Below are 25,949 nucleotides of genomic sequence, written 5' to 3'. Positions count from 1 at the left end.
CTGGAGTGCGCTAACGATAGTCACTTGCGGTTTTCCAGCCAAATATAAAGAAATCATACTCTCACGCTTGAATTTTTCTGGAAAATTCTCACCAAAATGTTTTTGTACGCTTGTAAACAATATAATGAGCTGTCACTGGAATAATTTTAACAGCTGTCGGATGAGTGGCTTAGAAATGACAGCAGTCTGAAGTTGGTTGCAGTTTTTTCATCTTACCCTATATGGAAGATATATCAATCTGTTAAATGTTTTCGATCCAAAGAAAACCTACAAAGATATTTCTAACTTCCAAAGACACACAAAATTGTTACGTCAATGAAAGCCTGATAAAAATTATTCTTCTATTGAAAAACTTAAAATGATCTCCTAGCTATAGAAGGGCAGCATGTGGTCTTTTATCATGAGAAGACCTATACTCAGTATTGTTGGAATACCTCTTTCAAAGACAAAAAGAAATAATCAAGCAAATGTTTAATCGAAGTATATTTTTAAAAGTCTTAAAAATGCAGGTGTGCTAATAGCATAAATCAATTCAACGCCAACATTAATACGCAAATAAGTCAATTACCAAGTTGGATTAAGAGGTGCAACAACGACAACAATATCACCAATATCGACTCAAAACCAAAAACCTGAAAAGTATGTTCGTATGTGGCAAGTCAATGCAAAACATTCACCGTGAGTATTTTTATACCCTACAACACTATGTGTTGGGGGTATTATAAGTTTGATTGGGCCAAAAATTATGTAACACCTCGAAATATTGATTTCGCCGAGCTGAGTCGATCTAGGTATGTATGTCCGTCCGTCCGTCCGTCCGTCTGTCCATGTTAATTTGTAATCAAGCTACAGGTCGCAATTATGGCCCGATCCTCACGAAATTGAAAATGGAGGTGGGGTTAGGGTCAGAATAGAACCCTATTGTTTTTGGAGATGATTGCAAGATTTTTAGGGGTTGAAATGGACCAAAAACAGTTTTTCTGATTTTGCAGTTGCTTTATAGGTCACAATTATGAGCCAATCGACGCGGAAATTTACATGGAGTTAGAGTTTAGGACTGGGCTGAAGCTCACCAATTTAGGCGGCCATCGGACAATATTTAGCGGGTTAAATCGACCCTAACTTTTTTGAAAGAAAATAGAAAAATTTCGACTAAACCGCGAATATTTCTAACCCTAGCCAAATCACAAATACATTAAAATGTCACTCTTGAGCATTAAAGTGATGCTGATAGCCAAGAAATCGGATATATAGCAAAATAGGAATAATATATATGTAAAAGAAATAGATCTTATTAAATCTGCTTATAAGTCAAGAACCGCTGGGCCGATTTTCACAATTCCCATCAATTCGAAATGGTCTCTGGCCAGAAAAGGATAAAATCTAAGAAAATCGCTGAAAATATACCAATAAATGAGGGATTATCTTTTGTTCAATTTTTTCAATTTTTGTCATATTTGTTATCGCATGAGATTTTTTCAATTTGACAAACAATTTTGAATTGAAAATTTTCTAAATTTTTACACCTTTCAACACTACACTTTGAAGGAATTATATGCATGTCGCAATTATCGTCCTATACTCACGAATTGCATGGGGTAGAGTTAGGGTCAGAATTAAAGCCTATTGTTCTTAAGATGTACATTTGGGGGTTCAAATGGACTAAAATAATATAATAATTTATAATTTTGTATTCGCTCTATAGGCCGCAATTGAAAACTAATCGACACGGAATTTCGCATCAGGATAGAGTTAAGAACAGGGAAAAAGTCTAGCATTTGGTTGACTATTGGATTATATTTAACTATAAAACGGACCACAACTTTCGTGTGAAATTTTCTTGAATACAACACGATGGAGTGCGTAAATAGTGGCCAAATTCTCCGGGTCAAAAACCTAATGGTAACATCTGGGCATTATTTTAAGAAATTTTCCAAAAAGAATTTCGATATAAGGAGACTACAAACATATTGTAGTGTTGTAGGTTATCACATGGTCGGCCCCGCACGATTATAGCCTTTGCTTACTTGTTTTAGTCATGGAAATATAACCATGTTTGGACACCTCTACATGTAGAAGGACCACCACATTTGGAGGAATTTCTGTTATTTTATATGTTGCTTCGAACGAAGAAGTCACAAGGTGTCACCAAAGCTCTTTGGCTAATTATGATGGGGTGAAACTATCGGGAAATTTTTCCTGTAAAAGTGCAAAGGTTTCAGTGTTTGTATGGCATGTAGCGATATTTTGTTGAATGTATACGTTGCGCAAATCAATATCACAAAACGACCTTGATTATCTGCTATGCTGCTTCAAATTATGCAATTTCATCTTTCAAGTATGTTTCTTAAGTCTTTTGATTTATCTACAAACTCCCCATTCTCACGCCCTTTTCAAAACAAAGCGCCACAGCGCATTAACAAACAAATAAACAATTGATCTGAAACTAATTAAGCTGTGCTTGTTGCCTTAACCCCTACTCCCCCAAATCCAATGCCCACTGTTGGGTGGGCACTTAAGTGATATCTGATGTCTCGTCACTGGCGCATATCATTCACGCTAATCCATCAATAGCAAGTGTCAAATTCAATGGGAACACAGACTGACGTAGACAACTATTCTCCCCATTTTATTTCCTGAACCTCACACTCATATGTCAAGGTTTACAAGCTCATTAATAGATGTATGTACGTATGTGGTTGTGTTTGCTGCCCGGACTCACGGCGGCCAGTTATTGTTTTGTGATTACTCAAAATCAATTATAAATTACATCTCTGGTAAGTTTGAATAGAAGTTAGGTATTTAGGTGAATTTTTGCTAAGCTTTGTTTCGTTTATAATTCTGTTGTGTGTGTGTGTTTTCGAAACGGCAGCATAGTTTCTCCGGGACTACTGCTGTGTGCGGATGGATGATCAGGCCATATGCAAAGACAGCAACCACTGACATTTAACAAAACAATAGAAAAAACCACAAACTCATAGCTGGAGTTTTCTTTTATTCAATTGAACGGTATTGGGTTAGTTTGAACATTTGTATATTTAGGTTTTATTATTTAAAATATAATACAATTCGGAATTGGGAATAAAAGTATCTATACAGGGTGAGATGAGAAAACTACAACCAACTTCAGACTGCTGTCATTTCTAAGCCACTAGTCCGACAGCTGTTAAAATTATTCCAATGGCAGTTCATTAAATTGTTTACAAGCGTACAAAGGCATTTTGGTGAGAATTTTCCAGAAAAAAAGTTATTCGTGATGGAATTCTAGCGCGATAGTGTGATTTCTTTATATTTGGCTGGAAAATCACAAGTGGCTATTGTTAGAGCACCCCAGCATTTAATTGTGTATAATTCTTTTGTGTCTCTTACCATCGCTCGTTACTGTGATACTGGTAGCGTAGCCCGACGTCAAGGAAGGACAGAAGAAATTAAGAAAGAAGCGACTTGATCGAAACCCGCGTCGCAGTGGCCGAAAAATGACTCGTGAGCTGAACATATCACAATATTCCATTCGGCAAATATTGAACCAGTAAAGAAAGTCTTAAAGTCGGGCGGGGCCGACTTTATGATACCCTACACGACTTTGCTAATTTAGTAGAGCTCCACATAACAATTAAAAGTTTTTATGGGTGAGTTCAATCATACACGCTACGATTATAATTATAATTTAAAGTTCAAAGGACTAAATATGCCGAAGCATTTGTATCTTTTAAATTCGGAATTGTATTGCCCATTTGGTGCACAATTAATTTGAAATCGGATAAAGATATATATGGGAGCTATATTCAAATCTGAACCGATCTCGATAAAATTTGGCAAAGATATTTCTGAGCTGTATTTGATATATTTCCCTGAATATCGTTGTTACGGAGTGCATACTACGGCTGTGGGTAACAAATATGACAAATCGGATGAACAATATATATGGGAGCTATAGCTATATCTGAACCGATCTTCACCAAATTTGACATACTAGCTTCTAGACCCAATTCGGTCGTAAGTGCCAAATTCCATCCCATTTGAACAAATATTAGACGTTTGGTGCACAGTAAAAGGTAAATCGGACGAAGTTATATATGGGAGCTATATCCAAATCTGAACCGATCTCGATAAAATTTAGCAAATGTATTTCTGAGCTGCATTTAATATATTTCCCCAAATATTGTTGTTGCAGAGTGCATATTACGGCGGCGGTGGACAAAAATAACAAATCGGATGAACAATATATATGGGAGCTATAGCTATATCTGAAATTGGCATACATAAAATTTGGCATACATATTTTCAGACCTAATTTGAGTGTATATACAAAATTCCATACAATTCGGGCTGATATTACACGTTTGGTGCACAATACAAGTCACATCGGACGAAGATATATATGGGAGCTATATCTAAATTTTGACCGATTATTTCCAATTTCAATAGGGTTCGCCCTTGGGCCAAACAAATAATTTGTGCAAAATTTCATCTGGATCGGACAATAAATGCGACCTGTACTTTGTTTACAAAAATACATGGACAGACGGACGGACGGACAGACGGATGGACATGCATAAATCGACTCAGAATGTGATTCTATGCAGATCATCAAAAGTAACTATGGGTCTATGTCGTTTCCTTCTGCCTGTTACAAACAAATGCACAAAGACATAATACCCTGACCACCTTGTGGTGTAGGGTATAAAAATGAGCTCGGGGTAAAGCTATTGAAATTCCAAAAAATGCAAGAACTTACAACGCAAAATAAAGAAAATAGACTCAAAAGAGCTAAGGAGTTGCTTAGCTTGGCCGAAAGTGGTGAACTGCTGATTTTTTTCTCCCATGAGAAAACATTCGTTGTCCAGCAGCTAGTATAGGTTGAAAAGAGGGGCGAAGCAATTTGCCGCATGCCCTGTTGGGCATACACTTTAGCCAGTATAGGCCTGTTGTGCGCTCTGGACTAAGGGTTTTTGGAAGAAGACGGGCAGTTTACAGTCTGTTATATTTGAAATTCAGTTGAATTTATGAAATTTCTTAACTGTCTTATATTATTAACCATGGTCTGATTATGGTCTGGTACGGAGTTTCCAGTTGTCCAGCAGTTTGCGAACAAATAAAATGATCGTATTTACTTGCGATGGTGCTGAGTCCTGTTGGAATGTCCAAGGTCTGCGGCCAAAATGTTTGCTTGCCCGAGGCTTTTATACATCTTCCAGAATATTTTCGCGATAATATTCTGCATCTATTCTTATGCCACGGTCGATTAATACAAGGCGAGAGCGACCATCGGTTGTTATGGCAGTCCACACCATCACCACGGCCGGCGCTTAAGTTCTGGTGACCAACCGAAGGTGCACATTTTCAGCTGACCTCTTTGGCAAGTGAACACGATCATTTTGTTTGTTTACAAACTGCTGGACAACGAATGGTTTCTCATCGAAGAAAACCAAAATCGGCAGTTCACCACTTTCGCCCAAGCGAAGCAACTCTTTAGCTCTTTTGAGTCTATTTTTTCAGTCGCGGTGTAAGTTCTTGCACTTTTTGGAATTTCAATGGCTTTACCCCGAGCTCATTTTTCAATATTCGCCGAATGGAATTTTGCTATGAGACACAAAAGATTTATTCACATTTAAATGCTGGAGTGCTCTAACGATAGCCACTTGTTGTTTTCCAGCCAAATATAAAGAAATCCCACTATCACGCTCGAATTCCATCACGAATAACTTTTTTTTTTGACGATTTTAGCCACATTTTCCAATGGAATAGTCTGAAAATCCACACGAGGAGTTCTCTATGAGCACTTTACTCCCTAAAAGAGAATTCGCTATATAGGTCCACGATATCGTATAGCCCCCATATAACGGTACTCCCCAATATCCGGTATTTTGACGATTTTAGCCACATTTTCCAATGGAATAGTCTGAAAATCAACACAAGAAGTTCTCTATAAGCATCACGAATAACTTTTTTTTTCAGGAAAATTCTCACCAAAATGCTTTTGTATGCTTATAAACAATATTATGAGCTGTCACGTAGATAAACATTCATTAACTTTCATAGTTTAGATAATTTACTTTTTACAAATTCCCAGTGTAAACGTATAATTTTTAAGGTTATCTCATTTAGCTGAGTGTATAATGCTGCAGGGTATCACATTATCGTCCCCGCCCAGTTTGTCCTTTCATTACCGGTTTATGATGTTTATTGAAAAAAAAAACTGCAAAAAGATTTCCCACTTTTTCCCAAGAAAAAGGCAAATGACTTAAATTTCTGCGTCTCCTTTCCTTCTTGTATCCAACCTATATCCAAATGATCATCCTTACAACCAAATTTTGGAATAGATTTCAAATGTGTTTCTATTCACATTTAAGGTTTACCATGTTTTGTATGTAAATTTAGTAACATCTTCAAATATCTAAAGTCATACTGCTCAGGGAATCCCTCTCTCTCTCTCTCTGCCACACAAAAGTCAAAATGCAAGCCCCCTTTTCGTCTGCCACGAAATAATAGTCATGACATTTTGACACAACAACAAAAAATATCTAAAAAAAACCGCATCAACCAAAAAAATGGTTAAATAAAATTTACATGACATGTTTTATACTTTTGGCCTTAACCAAGATCGTGGCTGTATTCTTTGGATGTTACAACGCTAAGAGCGGGAGAGAGAACGAGTGACTGCCGAAGAAGAGGAAGCAGAGATGATGTCAAAGCTACATAAATGGAAAATTGGGTACGGTTACATTGCTTCCCAAGAGGCAGCAAAATAGACGTGCCATTACATGTTGTTGTTGTTGTACATGACAAATTATCTCGTGAGCCGATTTGTTTTCAAGATTTATTTGCAAACTAATAAAAAAAAATAATATTTATAATAATTGGCAAATTTGTTTTATTGACAAACTTAATTTTGTTTTCAATTTAAATTCAATTGTTTTCATTTAATTCAATTGATTTCATTTTCTATGTTTTATTTCGGTTGTGAGGCAAAAGAAACCCTTCAAGGTTAATTAGCAATTTGAGGTTGAGAATTGGATTTATTTTTGAAACTGTTTTCCTTATATGTGAGTAGGTTTATTGTTAATAGATTTTTGTGGTATTTAATAAATACTTTAACCACAAATTTTTGACCTTTAGTGGAATAACATCAAATCATAGACAAATAAAGGTATAGACTAAAACATTTTAAAATTTCCCCTTCCAGCAGATGTCACTATTGTTGATATTGGGCCAGTCAAGTCACTCAGGGCTAGTGAAGTCACTCGACTTCGAAAACAATTTATTCATTTTTCTGCTATTTAAGTTCTATATTTTTATTTTTCACGACATAATTGGATATGTAAAAGTAAACAAAGTCGATGTTTCATTTTTAATTGATAAATAATAAAGAATCATAAAAATATTTAATATTTTGTATTTTGAGAGAATTGAGTGAGTCTACTGAACCTCTCTCACAGCATGAACGACATCTATTGAAGAACTTTTTTCAGAGATAACAGAAGAGACAACTTTTTAGTCTATACCAAATTTGTCTATGATCAAAGTATATATATTTGTCTTGATTTTTTTTTTTTGGGATGGTTAAAAAACGTAGATATACAGGGTGAGATGAAGAAACTTCAACCAACTCCACTCTGTTGTCATTTCTAAGCCACTCGTCCGACAGCTGTTAAAATTTTTCCAGTGACAGCTCATTGTATTGTTTACAAGAGTACAAAAGCATTTTCCAGAAAAAAAAAATTATTCGTGATGGAATTCAAGTGTGATATTGTGATTTCTTTATATTTGGCTGGAAAACCGCTAGTGGCTAGAGCACTCCAGCATTTAAATGTGAATAAATCTTTTGTGTCTCGTACCATCGCTCGTTACCGTGATACTGGTAGCGTAGCCCGACGTTAAGGAAGTGGACGGAAGAAAACAGCAACATCAGCAGAAATGGTTCGAAAAATAAAGAAGGGACTTGATCGAAACACGCGTCGCATGGCTCGTGAACTGAACATCGGCAAATATTGAAAAATGAGCTCGGGGTAAAGCCATTGAAAAAGTGAAAGAACTTACACCGCAACAGAAAGAAAATAGACTTAAAACCAGTAAAGAAAGTCTTAAAGTCGGGCGGGCCGACTTTATGATACCCTACACCACTTTGCTAATTTAGTAGAGCTGCGCATAAAAATTAAAAGTTTTTATGGGAGAATTCAATCATACACGCTTTGATTATAATTATAATTTAAAGTTCAAAGAACTAAATATGCCGAAGCATTTGTATCTTTTAAATTCGGACTTGTATTGCCCATTTGGTGCACAATGAATTTGAAATCGGATAAAAATATATATGGGAACTATATCCAAATCGAAACCGATCTCGATAAAATTTTGCAAAGATATTTCTGAGCTGTATTTGATATATTTCCCTGAATATCGTTGTTACGGAGTGCATATTACGGCTGTGGGTAACAAATATAACAAATCGGATGAACCGTATATATGGGAGCTATAGGTATATCTGAACCGATCTTCACCAAATTTGACATACTAGCTTCTAGACTCAGTTCGGTCGTAAATGCCGAATTTCATCCCATTTGGGCAAATATTAGACGTTTGGTGCAGAATAAAAGGTAAATCGGACGAAGTTATATGTGGGAGCTATATCCAAATCTGAACCGATTTCGATAAAATTTAGCAAAGATATTTCTGATCTGCACTTGATATATTTCCCCAAATATTGTTGTTACAGAGTGCATATTACGGCTGCGGAGGACAAAAATAACAAATCGGATGAACAATATATATGGGAGCTATAGCTATATCTGAACCGATTTCGATCAAATTTGGCATACTTATTTTCAGGTCCAATGTGATCGTACGTGCAAAATTCCATACAATTCGGACTGATATTACACGTTTGGTGCACAATAAAAGGCAAATCGGACGAAGATATATATGGGAGCTATATCTACATTTTGACCGATTATCTCCAATTTCAATAGGGTTCGTCCTTGGGCCAAACAAATGATTTGTGCAAAATTTCATCAAGATAGGGCAATAAATGCAAACTGTACTTTGTTTACAAAAATACATGGACAGACGGACGGACAGACTCGACTCAGAATGTGATTTTATGCAGATCATCAAAAGGAACTATAGGTCTATCTTGCTTCCTTTAACAAACAAATGCACAAAGACATATTACCCTGACCACCTTGTGGTGTAGGGTATAAAAACCTTATTTCTGAAAATTTAGCACTTTCTCTCAATCTTTTGCACATTTTCTTATACAGGGTGAGATAAAAAAACTGTAACAAAGTTAAACGCCATAATTTTTACATTTTTTTAAATTTTATTAAATGAAAGCAAAAAATGTCAGAAATAGCATCAACTTTTAGAATAGGTTTAGATTTGTTCGATTGGTCACCTTTGCCACGAATTATGGCCTTCAATGACCAATGAAACCGTCAAACGCTGCCCCAATGTTGCTCTGAGGTATTTTGGCCCATTCCTGGCGAAGCGATTGCTTGAGGTGATCGACACTTTGGTATTTTTAGTGCCAACCTTGCTTTCCAAAATACTCCAGACACAGTAGTCCAAGCGATTGGCATCCAGAAATTTTGGTGGCCATTGTGAGCTGGAAATGAAGCGAGGAACCTCATTTTGAAACCATTCTTGGGTGGCGCTTGCTGAGTGCGATGGTGCTAAGTCCTGTTGGAATGTCCAAGGTCTGCGGCAAAAATGTTTGCGTGCCTACGGCTTTAATACACCCTCCAGAATATTCTCGCGATAATATTCGGCATTTATTCTGATGCCACCGGCGATTAACAAACTGCTGTTTACAAACTGCTGGAGACGAATGTTTTCTCATCGGAGAAAACCAAATTTAGCAGTTCGCCACTTTCGGCCAAACGAAGCAACTTTTTGGCTCTTTTGAGTCTATTTTTCTATCTGTAATATACACTATAAGCCTAAAATGTATGGATTGAAAGTGTGGATGAGGAGAGAACTTGTCCCCACTATTTTGTCTACTTTTCGATGTAAACTTTCAAAACTCCGATACATGTGTCTTTTTTGTTTAGCTCTACTTGCATAATCTGCCTGATTTTCCCAGTAATTATTGAAAAAATCTACTTCATTTTTGTGGCACAGTGTAATTTGTATTTTTTCTAAGTTTTCATCATCATTCAACAGTCACTTGTCAAACGAAGATTCTTTTTCACGTGAACCTGACCTATAGCAAAATTTTCCCACGCTCAATTGCGCATTTTTTGTTTCCACCTCATCGAAGATTCATTCAAAAGTTATTTCAAAATGCAAACCATTCATTCATTCGGTTGGTTGTTTGTTCGCTCAGGCTGGCAGGCTGGCGATAATGTTCATAATCACCAGAGCTTTGCTGCGACTCATCCCCACATTTGCTTATGTTGTTATTTTTGTACATTGCCGACCTTGACATCAGTAATAATTTTAGTGAAATAATTGTTGCCTCTACCCTGGCTGTGCAGAAGAAGAAAAAAAATATGATGATGAAGAAGAGTAATGGTGGAGTCAGTGCGGTCGTCTTCAATAATCATAGAGTACCACAAAACTTTACATCTGTTAAATTCTATTTAAATGTTAATTAAGAGAAATCGTTAATTGTGGGAGCTTGTCTAATTACAACAGAATAGGAATAGCAATTAAACAAATTTACAATGTTTTCCAAAAAATATGAAAATTTTTGCCAGTGAAGAATTAGGTTTTGAGTCAATAACAGAATGTATTTTTAAAACTTTTAACTGGGAAATTGAAGTTTAGCAAATTCTTCAAAAAGCAAAGGAATTGATTGCGTCTCCAAATCGGGTATTATTTTACCCAACAGTACTTTTTCTCAGAGCTATTAAACATATGATTCTATATACGAACTTCTGTATAAACAACAACTTTGTTACCCCTCCTAGATTGATACTGAAGATCATCGTCATTGACACATATAGATCTAGCTTTCATTATTTATGACACAATTCAAGTCAAGTCTGCAGTCAAATAAATTGGAACAAGTAAAAAAGCTGTTAGTTCGACCGGGCCGATCTTTGAATATCCTCCACCATTTGGAACGATTTTGGCAATTTTCAAAAAATAAAATCCGTTAAAAATTCTGTTAAAAATCTTAAAAATACCGAGTGTAGTCGTTATATTGGGGTCTATGCCAAGACGTGTGACCTGCATAGGGAACTTTTGTCATAAGCCATTACAATATTCCAATGCGAAACTTGAAAAAAATCTGTAAATAATGTCGCTAAAATCATCAAAATACCGAATATCGGGAGGTACCGTTATATGGGGGATATACGAAGACCTAGACCTGCACAGATAATTTTCTGTCATAGGCTGTAGTATCCATTACAAACTTCAAACGCCAAATTTGAAACAATTGCGGAAAAGAATGTCGCTAAAATCATCAAAATATCGAATATCGGGAGGTACCGTTTTATGGGGGCTATACCAAAACGTGGACCTACATGAACCATTTTCAATACCAAAAGTCCTGCAGACATAAGACACTTTTGAGTATAGTTTTATCAATCTTCTTCATTTCGTTCGGAAGCTAGAGTGATTTCCACAGACGAAAGGACATCGCTATATCGACATCGAATTTTATGCTGATCAAGAATATATATAGTTTGTGGGGTCTAAAATGTATATTTCAAGGTGTTATAAACGGAATGACAAACTTAATATACCCTCCATACTATGGTGGAGGTAATTAAGCGCCCAATATGAAACTATGCATGTTTATTGTGCGCATCAATCATGAACAACCATGCGAAGTAAGATACTTGATTGTCAAGCAAATGCAATCCACGCAGATATTAATAACATGGATAGGATTTAAAAGTACTAAAAGTATGACGAAAAATCGTGTAAATCGAACTGAGCTATGATTATATTCTCAGCAAATTTGAAAGATTTTACGGCTTCACTGCCACCCCACTTAGGATTTGAATTTTACCCAAATTTATATGTTGATTTATTACAAAAAAAAATAAAATTGTTTTCAACTAAAAATAATTTAAAACAGACTGGAAATGTAAAAAAATACTCAGTGCACTAAAAATTAATTATGTTGTTTTAAGTTTAGCTTTGGTTTCTCGTTGTTTCTTCAGCAATTTGATCATCATGGAGAAGGAGGTCACTACAGGAACCATAATGGGTAAGAACAGGGGTATATAAATTGCATATTTTTGTTCATCCGGAAAATATAGTTGAGCCAAAAGACTGGCATCAAAGAAGGCCTGTTCCGAGGCGATAAATGCTTTTTGAGCTAATTCTGAAGCCTTCATTAATTCATGATTGGCCAAGGCTTCTTTGGCTTTTATTATCAGTTCATAGGCCGAGTTAATGGCTTTGCCGACATCATCGTTAATTACAATATAGCTGATGTTATCTATGAAGAACAAGAAGAAAATAATGATTAAATCATTTTTAATATTTTGTTTTTGTTTCTTTTTTAATTACCCAATAATTTGATAAGGCTCTGCAAGGTATTAGTAGTGGTTGTAATGTGGGTTATGGCACTGCGTCTTAAATACGATTCATACTCCCACAGGCGTGGTGCCAACTGTTCAACGGCAACAGTTTTAACACCTTCGGTGGTTACCTAAAATATAATGTAAATTAAAACAAGTAAGCAAACGCTACAGTCGAGCGGGGCCGACCGTTGAATACCCTACAACACTATAATAAATGATACAGTTTATATAGGCGAGATACTCGAAAGAATTCCACAAGCTATTGTGACAAATAATAAAAGAAAACCATCAGGTTTCGTTCTCTAATTTTCGAATAATAGCAACTTAAACTAATTTGCTCATTTCCAATTTATTGGTAATTGGTCTTCCTAGATCTGGAAAATATATTTCCCAAAGACCTATAATATCTTAGAAGTGGCAAAAGATTAACATTTATTATTGGTTTTTGACTGAAACGCATCTATAAGAGATACAGATATTTGACTATATTCTTCAACAAAATCAGCGTTAACGAAATAGTCAGAAGTGCGTCTTTCCTGTATTTGTGAATTCTCCAAAAAGTCACTGGAATGGACATTTTCGTATTTGGTCTACAAAAGTTGGCAAACTCCTTCACACATTGAATATTTTTGGATGGCCATCCAAAACTACTTGGCTTTTGCAATGTCCGGCAACCCCCATTCAAATGTGTGTGAGGATCGGGCGATAATTACGACCTGCTGACAATTTTTCAGTTTTCTGGTCCATTTCAACACCTAAATATATGGCGATAATATCCAAAAAGAGTAGACTTCTATTCTGACCCTCATCTTATCCCCATGCAAAATTTCGTAAGGATCGGTCCATAAATGCGATCTGTATATGATATCCTGATATCCTAACTACTTAGTTTTGTTAGCTGTAGAAATATTACCAAATGTTTAATTCAAAATGAAAATATGCCAAAAATATGACAAAATGGAAAAAATATGTGAAAATGTTACAAAATAAATATTTTCGTCTTTAGAGAGATATTTTTATGAGATTTTTTTGACGTTTTTTCTTTCCTGCCAAGAGGCCATTCTGAATTAATGAGAACTGTCGAAATCAGTTCAGCCGTTCTCGACATATATGAGATCTTCTTTAATAGACATATATATCGCACATATTTTGCTATATATCCGATTTGTTCGATCTTAACATCAATGTAAAGATTAGAAGTAACCTTGTCATGGCTTTTTAATGAAAAATTTTGATTTTTTTCAACAAAAAAGATATGGTCTATTTTACCAGCTAAATATTATCCGATGACCATCAAAATTGGTAGGTTTCTTCCCCGCCCAAAACTCTAGCTACATACAAAATTCCGCGTCGATTGGTCTATAATTGCGACCTGTATAGCTACTGCAAAATCCGACATTTTTTCAGTATTTGGTCCATTTCAACCCCTAAATATTATGCGATCATCTTCAAAAGGAATAGGGTTATATTCTGACCTTAACCCCACCTCCATTCTAAATTTCGTGAAGATTGGGTCATAATTGCGACCTGTAGAGTGATTACAAATTAACATGGACAGACGGACAGACGGACGGACGGTCATACATAGCTAGATCGACTCAGATCCCTATATGGGAAACCAATATTTCATGGTGTTACATGAATTCTGGCCCAATCAAACTTATAATACCCCCAACACATCGTGTTGTAGGGTATAAATACAAAGAAACCCTTTATTAGGTCAATTTTATAAGTCGAGAATTTTTATTTTTCAGTAGGAATTTGAAACCTAGTCCACATTTAGACTAAATATAAATTACAATGGCAGAGAAGGCAAAGATGAAAAACTAAATCAAGTTGCCTTGTATACAGAGTGAGATGAAAAAACTGCAACCAACTTCAGACTGCTGTTATTTCTATGCCACACGTCCGTGCAAAAGCATTTTGGTGAGAATTTTCCAGAAAAAAAGTTATTCGTGATGGCGTTAAAGCGTGATAGTGTGATTTCTTTATATTTGGCTGGAAAACTACAAGTGGCTATCGTCGCAGTGGCCGCAATATTCCATTCGGCAAATATTGAAAAATGAGGTCGTGGTAAAACCATTGAAATTCCAAAAAGTGCAAGAACTTACACCGCAGCAGAAAGAAAATAGACTTAAAAGAGCTAAAGAGTTGCTTCGCTTGGCCGAAAGTGTTGAACTGTCGTTGTCCAGCAGTTTGTGATCGTGATTACTTATCAAAGAGGTCAGCTGAAAATGTGCACCTTCGGTTGGCCACCAGAACTCAAGCGCCGGACATGGTGATGGTGTGGGTCGCCATAACACATAACAGCCGATGGTCGCTCTCCGCTCGTTTTAATCGACCGTGGCATCAGAATAAATGCCGAATATTATCGCGAAAATATTCTGGAGGGTGTATTAAAGCCTTGGTCACGCACACATTCTGGGCGCCGACCTTGGACATTCCAGCAGGACTCAGCACCATCGCATTCAGCACGCGACACTCAAGAATGAGGTTCATCGCTCCATTTCCAGCGCACAATGACCAAAATCTCCGGATACCAATCCGTTGGACTATTGAGTCTACAGTATTTTGAAAAGCAAGGTTGGCACTAAAAAATACCAAAGTGTCGATCACCTCAAGCAAGCGCTTCGCCGGGAATGGGCCAAAATACCGCATACCAACATTCTAACTGCGTGTGACGGTTTCATTGACCGTTTATAGGCCATAATTCGTGCCAAAGGTGACCAATTTGAACAAATCTAAAATTATTCTAAAATTTGATGCTATTTTACACATTTTTTGCTTTCATTCAATAAAATTAAAAATTATTGCGTTTGACTTTGTTGCAGTTTTTTTTTATCTCACCCTGTATACATGAATGAAATGAATTTATAGGGATTGCCACAAGCAGAACAATTCATAATGAAATTAAATCAAAAATTTAAGAAAATAATGGTTACGGAAACACTGACATATTGCAGCTTTTCCCCTATGGACTTGAGCTTTCAAAATTTATATAAAAACCCAAATTAAAACGAATACGTTGGAATGCGAACGATTCGAGTCAATCGAACCTTTTTTACAATAACAGATTGTAAATCCGGACTTGAGTTATCGAACAATATTTTGTACCATTTTGTACTAATTATTATGAAATACCTATTACTTTTTTATGTAAAAAAGTTTGAATTACAAAAAATATTTGCTATCTTACCTCCACACTAATGTCCAAAAGTTTCTGCAATTGATGCAACATTATCTGCATAACATCATTGGTTTGAACAAAAAATTCCACTTTCTTCGAAGGGTTGTCATTATATTCTCGACATATTTCCAGTGAAGGATTTGCAATGATAATGCCACCCCATTTTGGAGAAATAAATCCGTTTATATTATCCTTAGAAACTCTTTGATTTTTGGTATTATAAATATAGACCGGAGCAATGTCACAGGGGGTTATGTAAACCACCAGATTTAGGGGTGTCTTATCCGTAATTCCCGATCCCAGATTCTTTTCAATGGCCGTAATAATGTGCGGCAACGAAGTCTCTGACAAGGCATAGTGGCGATTTAATATGGTATTATCACGGACTTGCCTCAAATCGGCCTCGAATGGTAATTGATATTTCCATTGTGTGGTAAGGGTGTAGTTGGATATGTGTGAGACTTGATCCAAATAGGGTTTTAAATAAGCTAAAAAAAGAGCAAGTTTAATAAAAATCTAGACATTTTAAAATTGTTAAATAATCGTACTTTCCACAGCCATTTGCACATGCCATTTGGCATCCATTATATCTGGTCGGGGATTCAATACCGAAACGGTGACATCATATTCTGCCTGAGGCGCTTCTGATTTCAACGAATCCATTTGGTCTTTGGCCAATATTTGTTTGACACGATGTGTTTGCAAAATGTAGCTATTCAAGACATGCATCAACCTCTTGGAAGCTATAATTAAAAAAAATTAAAATCATATTGAACGATTTTTGCAATTAGAAAATCGGCAAAAAACAATTTTTTGCAATTTTTCCGATATCATAAAGAAAAAAATCTGTTATCGTTGAATCATTTTTACATAATTGCAGGTTCTGGAACCGAGCAATTGCTACTTACTGGCATCGCTACGTATCAATGCTGTTCTATCGTTGGTTATCAAAACTTCTTCTTGTAATTTTGGCCATTCAATAAAAGCAAAATCGCCTTCTCTCAATTCTACCTCTTTTAGAATTAGAGTTTCCAAAGCTGCCGGGGTCTTAACAGTATTGGCATTTTCAAAATTATTTTTATGCACAAATTCCAAAGACCATATATCTGCAACGAAAAGTAATTGTTATTGAGCTGGGGGAATATTTTGATTTAACAAAATCAACTTACCACTTTTGGCATATTCCTCTTTCAATTCATTTATTAGAAGTGAAGCTCTTTCGTTCTTTACATTAAAAATACCAATCTTGATATGCATTTTCAATGGCTTGTCACTCAGCTCCATAATATCTGATGATGGCAGTCCAACTCTGTAAAATAAAGAAAGTAACACATAATTTTACAGAACAATCAAAAACAATATAAAATGTGAATGCAGAAAGTTCACAGTAATTTAATTTATCCCAGAAAAGTTGAATTGATATTGGAGAAGTATAAGTAAAAAACTGGCTAAAGCATTTGCAATTTTGCCACATTAAAACTTATTTGAGCAATTTGTAGTCAACTCTATTCCAGCAACAGGGATTGAAATCAAGTTGTCACAATCCGAAACTTCCTATTTTTTTAAGTTTAGGACCCCAATAGAACCGGATCGACCCGACTTCCACACGGTCGACGACTGACACTTCAGCCCATTGTGTAACAACCAATCGTGCTGTAATACCGTATGGTAGGCATTAGGTCTTCAAGACCTTCAGCCTCGCCATATAAGATAACTGCAAACAACTCGGACGGAAGAAATAACTAAAAAACGTTATGATCGGCCGAACTTTTAATACCCTGCACCCAGAAAAAGAAAATCTTTATTAGAAGTATCGGAATTTAATATTTGAACAGGTTCCATTTTGTAAACTAAAAATTCCATAACGTTGTCGGTTTCGTCATATGGAGTTGTTATCTATTGCAAGTTACCAAAAACAAATTAAACAAGTAAAAAAGCTGTAAGTTCGGCCGGGCCGAACTTTTAATACCCTCCACCACTTGGTACAAATTTGGCAATTTCCACAAACAAAAATAAATAAATAAATAAATAAAATCCGTTAAAAATTCTGTTAAAATCTTTAAAATTCCGAATGCTTATACGACGACTTGGACCTGCATAGGCAACTTTTGTCATAAGTTATTACAATATTTAAATGCGAAACTTGAAGAAAAATCTGTTTATATGCACAGACAATTTTCTGGCATGGGCCGAAGTATCCATTACGAACTTCACATGCGAAATTTGAAACAATCCCGGTAAATAGTGTCGCTAAAATCATCAAAATACCGAATATCGGGGGGTACGGTATATCGGGGCTATATGAAGACGTGGACCTACATGGCTTATTTTTTGACTTAGGATGTAGTATCCATTACGAACTTCAAATGCCAAATTTGAAACAATTCCGATGAATAATGTCGCTAAAATCATCAAAATACCGAATATCGGGAGGTACCGTTATATGATAACTTGGACCTACATGGCCCATTTTCGAACTTAACCTGCCTACTGGCAAAATATACATGTGTGCAAAATTTTAGCCTTCTATCTCAATTTGTTCGAAAGATAGCGTGATTACAACAGACAGACAGACAGACGGACATGGCTAAATCGTCTTGGAATTTTACGCTGATCAAGAATATATATACTTTGTTGGGTCTGACATGAGTATTTCGAGGAGTTACAAACGGAATGACAAAATTAGCATAGTATGGTGGAGGGTATAAAAAACAAGTAAAAATTTGGAACGATTTTGGCAATTAAAAAAAAAATAAAATCCGTTAAATATTCTGTTAAAATCTTAAAAATACCGAATTTAGCCGTTATATTAGGGTCTATACGACGACGTGGACCTACATAGGAAATGGTTTACGACAACCATTACAATATTTACATGCGAAACTTGAATAAAAAATCGGTGAATAATGTCGAACAAATCACCAAAATACCGAAAAAAGGGAGGTACCATTATATGCGGGATATACGAAGACGTGGACCTGCACAGACAATTTTTTGTCTTTGGATGTAGTATTCATTACGAACTTCAAACACCAAATTTGAATCAATTCCGGTCAATAAAATCATCAAAATATCGAATATCGGGAGGTAGCTTTATATGGAGGATATACGAAGACGTGGACCTGCACAGACAATTTTCTGTCATAGCCTGTAGTATCCATTACGAACTTCAAACACCAAACTTCAAACCTCACTTCCGGTGAGGTACCATTATATGGGGTCTATACCAAAACGTGGACTAACATCACCCATTTTCAATACCAAAGGTCTGGCAGACATAATTCACATTTGAGTAAAATTTTATCAACCTACTTCATTGCGTTCGGAAGCTAGAGTGATTTCTCCATACGGACGGACATCGCTAAATCGACATAGAATTTCATGCTGATCATATATAGATACTTTGTGGGGTCTAAAATGTATATTTCGAGGTGTTACAAACGGAATGATAATATACCCTCCATACTATGGTGGAGGGTATAACAATTGTATCATCAAAATGCCGAATATCGGGAGCTGCCATTTTATGAGCCTTGTAGGAAAACGTGGGTCAATATAGCTCATTTTCAATACCGATACCGTGAAATTATAAAATGAAAATATCATCCTTGGATTCCACGCCTGCATAAGCAAGAAAATAATATTTTTGGTGCAACTGCATTTCTTAAGATCAGATCCTTAATAGGTATAAATAGCAATAATATTCATCGTGAGCTTTTCCAAAAAATAAATAAACAATCCAACAATTATAAAGCATCCGAAGACTTTAAAGAATGTTTCACTAGAAACATATCAAGTTTTAATGTTTATATTCATAATTATAGAAAATAAAGTTTCTTAAACATCCTCTCTAAATTATTTTCCGTACATCAACTAAAGTACACACATGATAAATACATATCACTAGGGGTATAGTAAATCCTTAACGTTTTCTAAGGTTCGTCTACACAGTTGTGTAGATTATGTCCACTTTTTATTATATTTTGTACTCACCTGTAAACTTCCGTAGTTTTCCACCACATAGGTACACCAATCACAATAACCACGGTCATAAATGCAATTGTTGCATACAAGCGGAACTTGTCTGAAATTCAATAAAAATAAAATTTCAATAAAAAATAATCTACGTATATAAAATAAAGTTGTGTTAGTTACTACACTTATAACTTAAGAACAGCTGGGCTGATTTTTACGATTCATACAAATTCGGAATTGTCTCCTGTCCGAAAAGGATAATATACATCTATCGCGTAAAATGTGATAAATTAACATTTTCATTTTGTCTTTTGAAATGTACAATAGTAATGTTTTATTTTGAATGATTTTTTTCCATTTTGACTTATTTTTTTCTAATGTACATTTGTAGTGTTTTTTATATTTTATTTTTAAATTCGAATATTAACACCAATTTAATTAATTGACTTGATTTCTTGAGAACTGAAATTGATGGCGGGTTACATGGAAGTGTAGTACCGAATTATGTGGTGGAGAAACAAAATAATTTAACGCGGTCACACCAAAGTTAAAAGATAATTACTTTTTCAAAATCGCTAAAAAATCACGAAAAAGAGATCTCATTGCAAAAATTCTCAAATCGGGAAAAAATCGAAAAAAAAAATTTCAATGGAATCGAATTTTAAAATAATAGTCCATTCTATTGATAAACTTTGCAAGGATCTTTAAACATTTGCTGTAAAAAATCAACGAAAAAGTTGAAGATTTTATCAATTTGTTATTCTTTTTTTGTCAATATTTTTCAATTTGTATTATCATATTGAATTCAGTAGATTTTTTGTGAACAAAATAAAGAATAGTTTTTCACTATATACAATTTTTCAACAAAAAAATGAAATAAGTGCGAAATAGGATATTAACTGACATCTATCTTTCAACTCCAGGGCCTACAACGTGGTTCAGCTGGAAGATGCGAACACATTTAAACAAACAAAAATTACCGAAAAAGCCTAATGGGGCTTATTTCAAAGAGTGGAAATACTTCTTTCATGTGACAATAATCCGTCCAATGAGAGCTCAAAATGCAAAATTCTTTGGGAGTACAATCAGTAAAATACCAAATATAAAGGGTGCAAAATAGTGAGCGAGTGGGACTTTTAGTAAGAAAAGGATTTCTATCCTTCCAGAAATTCTTCTCAAACATTCAAGATACCTTAAAATGCTTTTGCAGGTCATGATATCGATCATAACTCACGGATAAGGGTACAACCCGATTTCTTATTTATATAACCATCGTATGATTTAAGCTATTTTTGGAGTCTTTGTCACTTTTTTCATTTTTGGCCCTTATTTGGTATCTTTGTTTTTTAGGGGGGTAGAGAACCTCTTCGCATAAAATTTGACATTTTCAGAGTAGGGCCCACATTGGTCTTGACCACATTAATCAATTGATTTGGCTAAAAAATTGTATTTATGCTACCCTGGGGCAGGGAACTTTCATACAGATAATTGCCACATAGGAATTTATTTAAGTAAAGTGCCCACATTGGAGTATCCCAAGTCCACTTTCACATCTAATGTGTGGTCAGAAAAGAAAATTTTGTATTCTATTGAATTTGTAACCCCCAAGAGAATATTGGTTGGGAATAGATTTCGGATGTACATCTATATGAAAGAAATTGTGGAAACATGAACAAATTACAAATATAAGAAAGTAGCGCGGGACCGCATTGAATTATACTATGAGAAAAATATGGACTTTATGGGGTCTCCAACTTACAATTTAAAATTCCCATCTTACGGTAATAGGTGCAAAATAGTAATTATATTTGACTATTCTGAAATCATTCTGCCCTCAATTATGAGGTGGATGAAACTATTTTTACTTATTTAAATCACGCGAAATTTTTTTTCAGTTTGACATGTTATGTTGTTCTGCTATATTTTTTTATTTGGCCTCTATTTGTCATCTTGGAATATAAGGGGTATAAAAAAGTTTTCAATGTAGGTCGATGTTTCGGAGTAGTGCCCATATATAGGTACCTCCTGATTTTACCATATTTCAAAGGATTTGGCTAAAAATGTGTATTTGGGGGGTGGAAATCTTACACAAAGATTTCAACATATCTACAAATTTTAGAATTTTCTCCATGTATTAGTACCCCCTCCAGCCCACCTTTTGGCGGACAAACAGACCGACATGGTTAGGGAGACTTATGAGGACTCTAATGCACAATCTATGTTGTTAATGGGTTTAAAAAAGTAATTAACTTTGACTATTCTTAAATCATTCAGCCCTCAAATATGAGGTGTACAAAATACAGTAAATTCCAAATTACTGCTCTGGAAAATTTTTTTGACTGGAAAATTTTGCTACGATTCTTACCATACTAAAAATTAATTTGATCCCTTACATTGGGGATAAGATTTATATTTACTTTTTAATAGAATTGTATATCACATCAACACATTTGAAGCCCACGGCTTAAATATGGGTACAAGTATTTTAAAACACTTTTAATCGACCAGTACGTGAGCTCTTATATCAGTCATATCTGTGAGTAATTATGCTTTGACAAATATGCATAATAGACAAAAACTACGGGCCGGTAACGCGGACTGGACCAGCTAGTTTATTATAAAAACGAACTCATGACCTAAGATAGCTTGGATAGTGTATCGATATTATGCGAGTTGAAATTTACTTTTTATTTTGAAGAAATATCTTATTTAGAAAACGGAATAAAGGTAGCTTATTTCTCATTCACTTTCCTTCTAATCTACAAAATTATAATAACTTTTTTCTGTAATATCGGCTATATATCCCTGATATAAGAAAATTAAGTCACTTAATGCAAATTAGTACAAATGAATAACAGAAAATCCTTTTCTTTTTTTTAATATTCTTTATTCAAAAACATTGTTGGTTGTTGGTTCTTTTTCTATACAATTTGTGTGTATACAATAAAGATGCTAAACATTTGTGTGTTAACAAACATGTATGTATGTATGCATGTTGCTCGCTCTATATAAAAAATAGAACATCTAATAAATTTCGTTCAAAATAAAAACATTAGGAAATCACTTAAATGACTCAAGTCGTTCATTTCAATGAATGAAAAACTCTATCCGTATAAAACAGGCACTTCTCTCCGAGAAGATCAAAATAAATCATAAATTTTTGGGTGGTACAGTTCGCTGCTTTTTCATTCCTTATAACTGCAGGATATAACAAAAACTGGTCCATTTTCCAATGGTGTATTACGTGATACATATTTTGTAAATTTCGTTGTACCCTCACAACGATAGACAATGTTAAGGGCATTATCGACGGGTGTGATGGTTAACAGCACCGATTCGTCGTCATCATCAAAACCTTCGCCTTCCAGAGAATCAGTATCGCTAACATCGTCACCACCACCTGTTTGTTTTAGTCCTTGTCCTGTGCCTGCTTGTTCTGTGTCTGGAGACAAATATGTGATAATTGCTGCTCCCTCGGACGCGTTGAGGTAATAAATTAAGTCTAGGGTATTATCTTCACAAATAGCACCATCTCCCAAAACGGTGTAGTCACCATGTGACCATCTTTGGATTTCTAAGGTAAATTGAGGATTTGCGGCATTCGGCCCAGACAAATCCAAGTCTGTGTAGTCCCGTAGAAGGCTAAACATTTCAGTGTTTGAAAATAGCTCAATTATTTGTGTTAGAGTTTTGGTAGCTGTTTTCAAATCGAGAACTTCAAAATTTTGTACATTTGCCGGCCCTTGTCGTGACCATTTAAGCTTATCGTCGTTGAGTAATTCTTTTAAGGCCTCTTCAAATATTTCCCTGCGGAAAAATTCATATAAGCAAATTTCTGAATTGTCTTCTATTCTCTTTTGAATACTGCGTTTAGTTGTGGGCTTTAGGTAGACCTCATTCAACAGAAGGTCTACGGAAGATTGAGGATTCACAGATATGGGAGGTTTAAATTGTAGTTTCGCAAAAGGTCTTATAGCATCGGCAATAAGATCCTCATTGGAGGCACCATGGAACCAGCCATTTATTGTTAAGCGAGGATAATCGAAGGTAGTGACTTCTCCGACTTGATGGAACGACTTTGAACCGACTTTAAAGAAGGCAAATTGATTGTTTTTCGGTGATATTTTTCTTTGTACTGGAAATCGTGGCAGGCATTTGTCGTCACTGGCAAAAATCTCCAAACAACCTCCTTGCTCCTGGTTCCACAGTTCATTCTCCTCCCAGGGCGAGAGGTAGTAAATGAAGGCAATTTGACGATCCTTCAGCAAGTCATCATGTACCAAAAGATAATCACCGCAGGTATACATAGAGCATGATGCAGACACATAATCTAGCTTTAAATTTGTCAATTTTTCCAACCATGGTCTAACTGACCGACGAAGCATTTGCAGAAAGTTGGCCAGGAATTTACACTCAATCATATTTGACAAATCAGTACTTTGATAAAATTCATACAGATCCATTTGTTTTCTTGACCAATGAACTTTTTTCACCATCTCATCCACTAATAACTTGCAGCTGTCTGTGTTGTTTAACATATTGGGAAGCAGGCATATTTGAAAGGGATTAGTGTATAATTCAACGCCGGTCGTTTCGTCTTTGTAGTCTTTACTTTGTTCAGAAAACCATTGTTTCTGCAACTGCAATGCATACTCCTCGGATGTGTAGCAATTACTCAACGACAAATCTATGGTTTGTGGCCCATTCTTTTCCTGGCGTTTGAGGATTTTGGCCTGAGGTGGTTCACTCAAATGACCATTGGCGACATCTGGAAAATAAGGAAACAATGAATATAATTTCATTATTAAAAAACATGAACAGCATACCTTATTTGTTAATCATAATTATCACGTTAAATTCATTTGTTTTTTTTTTCTTTGTTATTAAGGAAACACACTTTAACTTGATGGAGATAAGTAACTCCTTTAATACAAAACACGTTGTTATAAAAAAATCTTTAGGATTTTTAATGTCTCAAAAACAAGCCCATCCTTCTTTTTTTATCTTATCTACTACATAATGTTTAATATCTGGCCAAAGACTAATCTTAAAGGAATACACATGTGCATCTCACTCACCTTCGGCTGCATCTTCCTTGTTGTGCTCCAGCAGCTTTTCTTCACTTTTGCTTGTATCCATTCTTACAAAGAGTGTACAATTTTAATTAAATATACAATTTAATTTTCAATTTATTGTATTTTTCTCTTGCAAGGTAAGGTAAGTAAAGTTTCTTTAATGAGTCTTCTTCTTCTTTTCGATGGTACATTTAAATACACGGTGAACGGTTAACATGAATTGAGACTGTTAGAACTATTGTTGTCTTATTCTAACTCACAATTAAAGTGTATAATATGCATTATATGCTACATGCGGACTGTTAAATCATTACACAAAATGTAAACAATAAATTAAGCAAGCAATATAAGGCTTGCTCCCGGCCCCAGTCGGCCCAATATGAATTATTTGCTTTACTCAAGGCAGACAACAAAGCCGGATGATTGTTCCAGTCCCCGCTACACATGCAGTTTTTGACTATCGGCGACGACAAGCGGCTTTTGTGCCGACTGGCGGCTAAAAATTCGGAGAAGAGAATTAAAAAAATATATATTTTTTTATTTGTCGAAAAAATTAAGGAAGTCTATTGGAAGTAATTGAGGGAGACAAATGTTACTTTACATCCGTCCTTTTTCCCCAATAGTTCTTGTTATAAATTAACTGGTTCTTTTGAATAAAAATGGAATGTCGTGGAGCATAGAAACAAGGAAATGTGCTAAATAAATTATAAAATAATGGTGCATCTGTGCCGCACAAATTGAAAATCCTTCCAAACGCTATACGAATGGAGCGATAAAGAAAAAGGCCGCTGAAAAATTGTGCAAAACAAATCAATGGACGGGTTTGTTTACGAATGAGTGTGATGTATAATGCCGGGTGCTTTGTTTACGCACGTCGCGTGCAACCCATTCAGCTGGGAAAAAGTAGGGATCGCATAGTTACACTAGTGTTGTTATTGTTTATCGATAACAGAAGGCATTTGATTTTTCAATATAACTTATTTTCAAGAAAACCACAAATGTAATATATATATTGTACATTATATTTATTATTTTCAATTAATACAGTAACCTAGCTTACAGGGTAAAGGTGAGGGTACATAAGCATCTTGGCATAGTGGCTAGGCATAAGGTGTGTCTGGTTACTTTCCCTGCAGGAATTGTCCAGCAACATCTTTCTGAGAGAGTAAGGTAGTTTTATTCTCTTTTGCAAGGAAATTGCGAAAAGTAAACAGACGGTATTCCTGCACA

General features: G+C 35.3%; 1 protein-coding gene across 2 annotated transcripts; it reads right to left on the bottom strand.

The window, feature by feature from the left end:
* Positions 1 to 11,950: 11,950 nt before the first annotated feature.
* LOC101896147 (prolyl 3-hydroxylase sudestada1) lies at positions 11,951 to 25,115 on the bottom strand. 2 transcript variants are annotated; one of them, XM_005175619.4, is made up of 8 exons: positions 24,723 to 25,109; positions 19,663 to 19,753; positions 16,839 to 16,978; positions 16,578 to 16,775; positions 16,218 to 16,412; positions 15,679 to 16,157; positions 12,469 to 12,610; positions 11,951 to 12,397 (listed from the first exon to the last, which is right to left on the bottom strand). In XM_005175619.4, the coding sequence occupies exons 1-8, from the start codon at positions 24,781 to 24,783 to the stop codon at positions 12,072 to 12,074; spliced, it is 1,632 nt and encodes a 543-aa protein (XP_005175676.2). In that variant the 5' UTR covers positions 24,784 to 25,109; the 3' UTR covers positions 11,951 to 12,071. The 2 variants fall into 2 exon arrangements, with proteins under 2 accessions (XP_005175676.2, XP_011292910.2); XM_011294608.3 differs by lacking the exons at positions 11,951 to 12,397; positions 12,469 to 12,610; positions 15,679 to 16,157; ... (2 more) ...; positions 16,839 to 16,978; positions 19,663 to 19,753 and adding an exon at positions 22,510 to 24,412 and having other exon boundaries at positions 24,723 to 25,115.
* Between the last annotated feature and the right edge of the window lie 834 nt (positions 25,116 to 25,949).

This window comes from Musca domestica, unplaced genomic scaffold (assembly GCF_030504385.1).
Source record: "Musca domestica strain aabys unplaced genomic scaffold, Musca_domestica.polishedcontigs.V.1.1 49, whole genome shotgun sequence".
Taxonomy (NCBI): domain Eukaryota; kingdom Metazoa; phylum Arthropoda; class Insecta; order Diptera; family Muscidae; genus Musca; species Musca domestica.
Note: the sequence above shows the minus strand (reverse complement) of the source record. Positions and strands in the feature narration are given on the sequence as shown.

Excerpts from the sequence above, each read along its gene's own strand:
- LOC101896147 (XM_011294608.3), bottom strand. The coding sequence starts at position 24,783 with ATGGATACAAGCAAAAGTGAAGAAAAGCTGCTGGAGCACAACAAGGAA. Across the intron at positions 24,413-24,722 it reads CAAGGAAGATGCAGCCGAAG|ATGTCGCCAATGGTCATTTG; the intron begins GTGAGTGAGATG and ends CTTATTTTCCAG.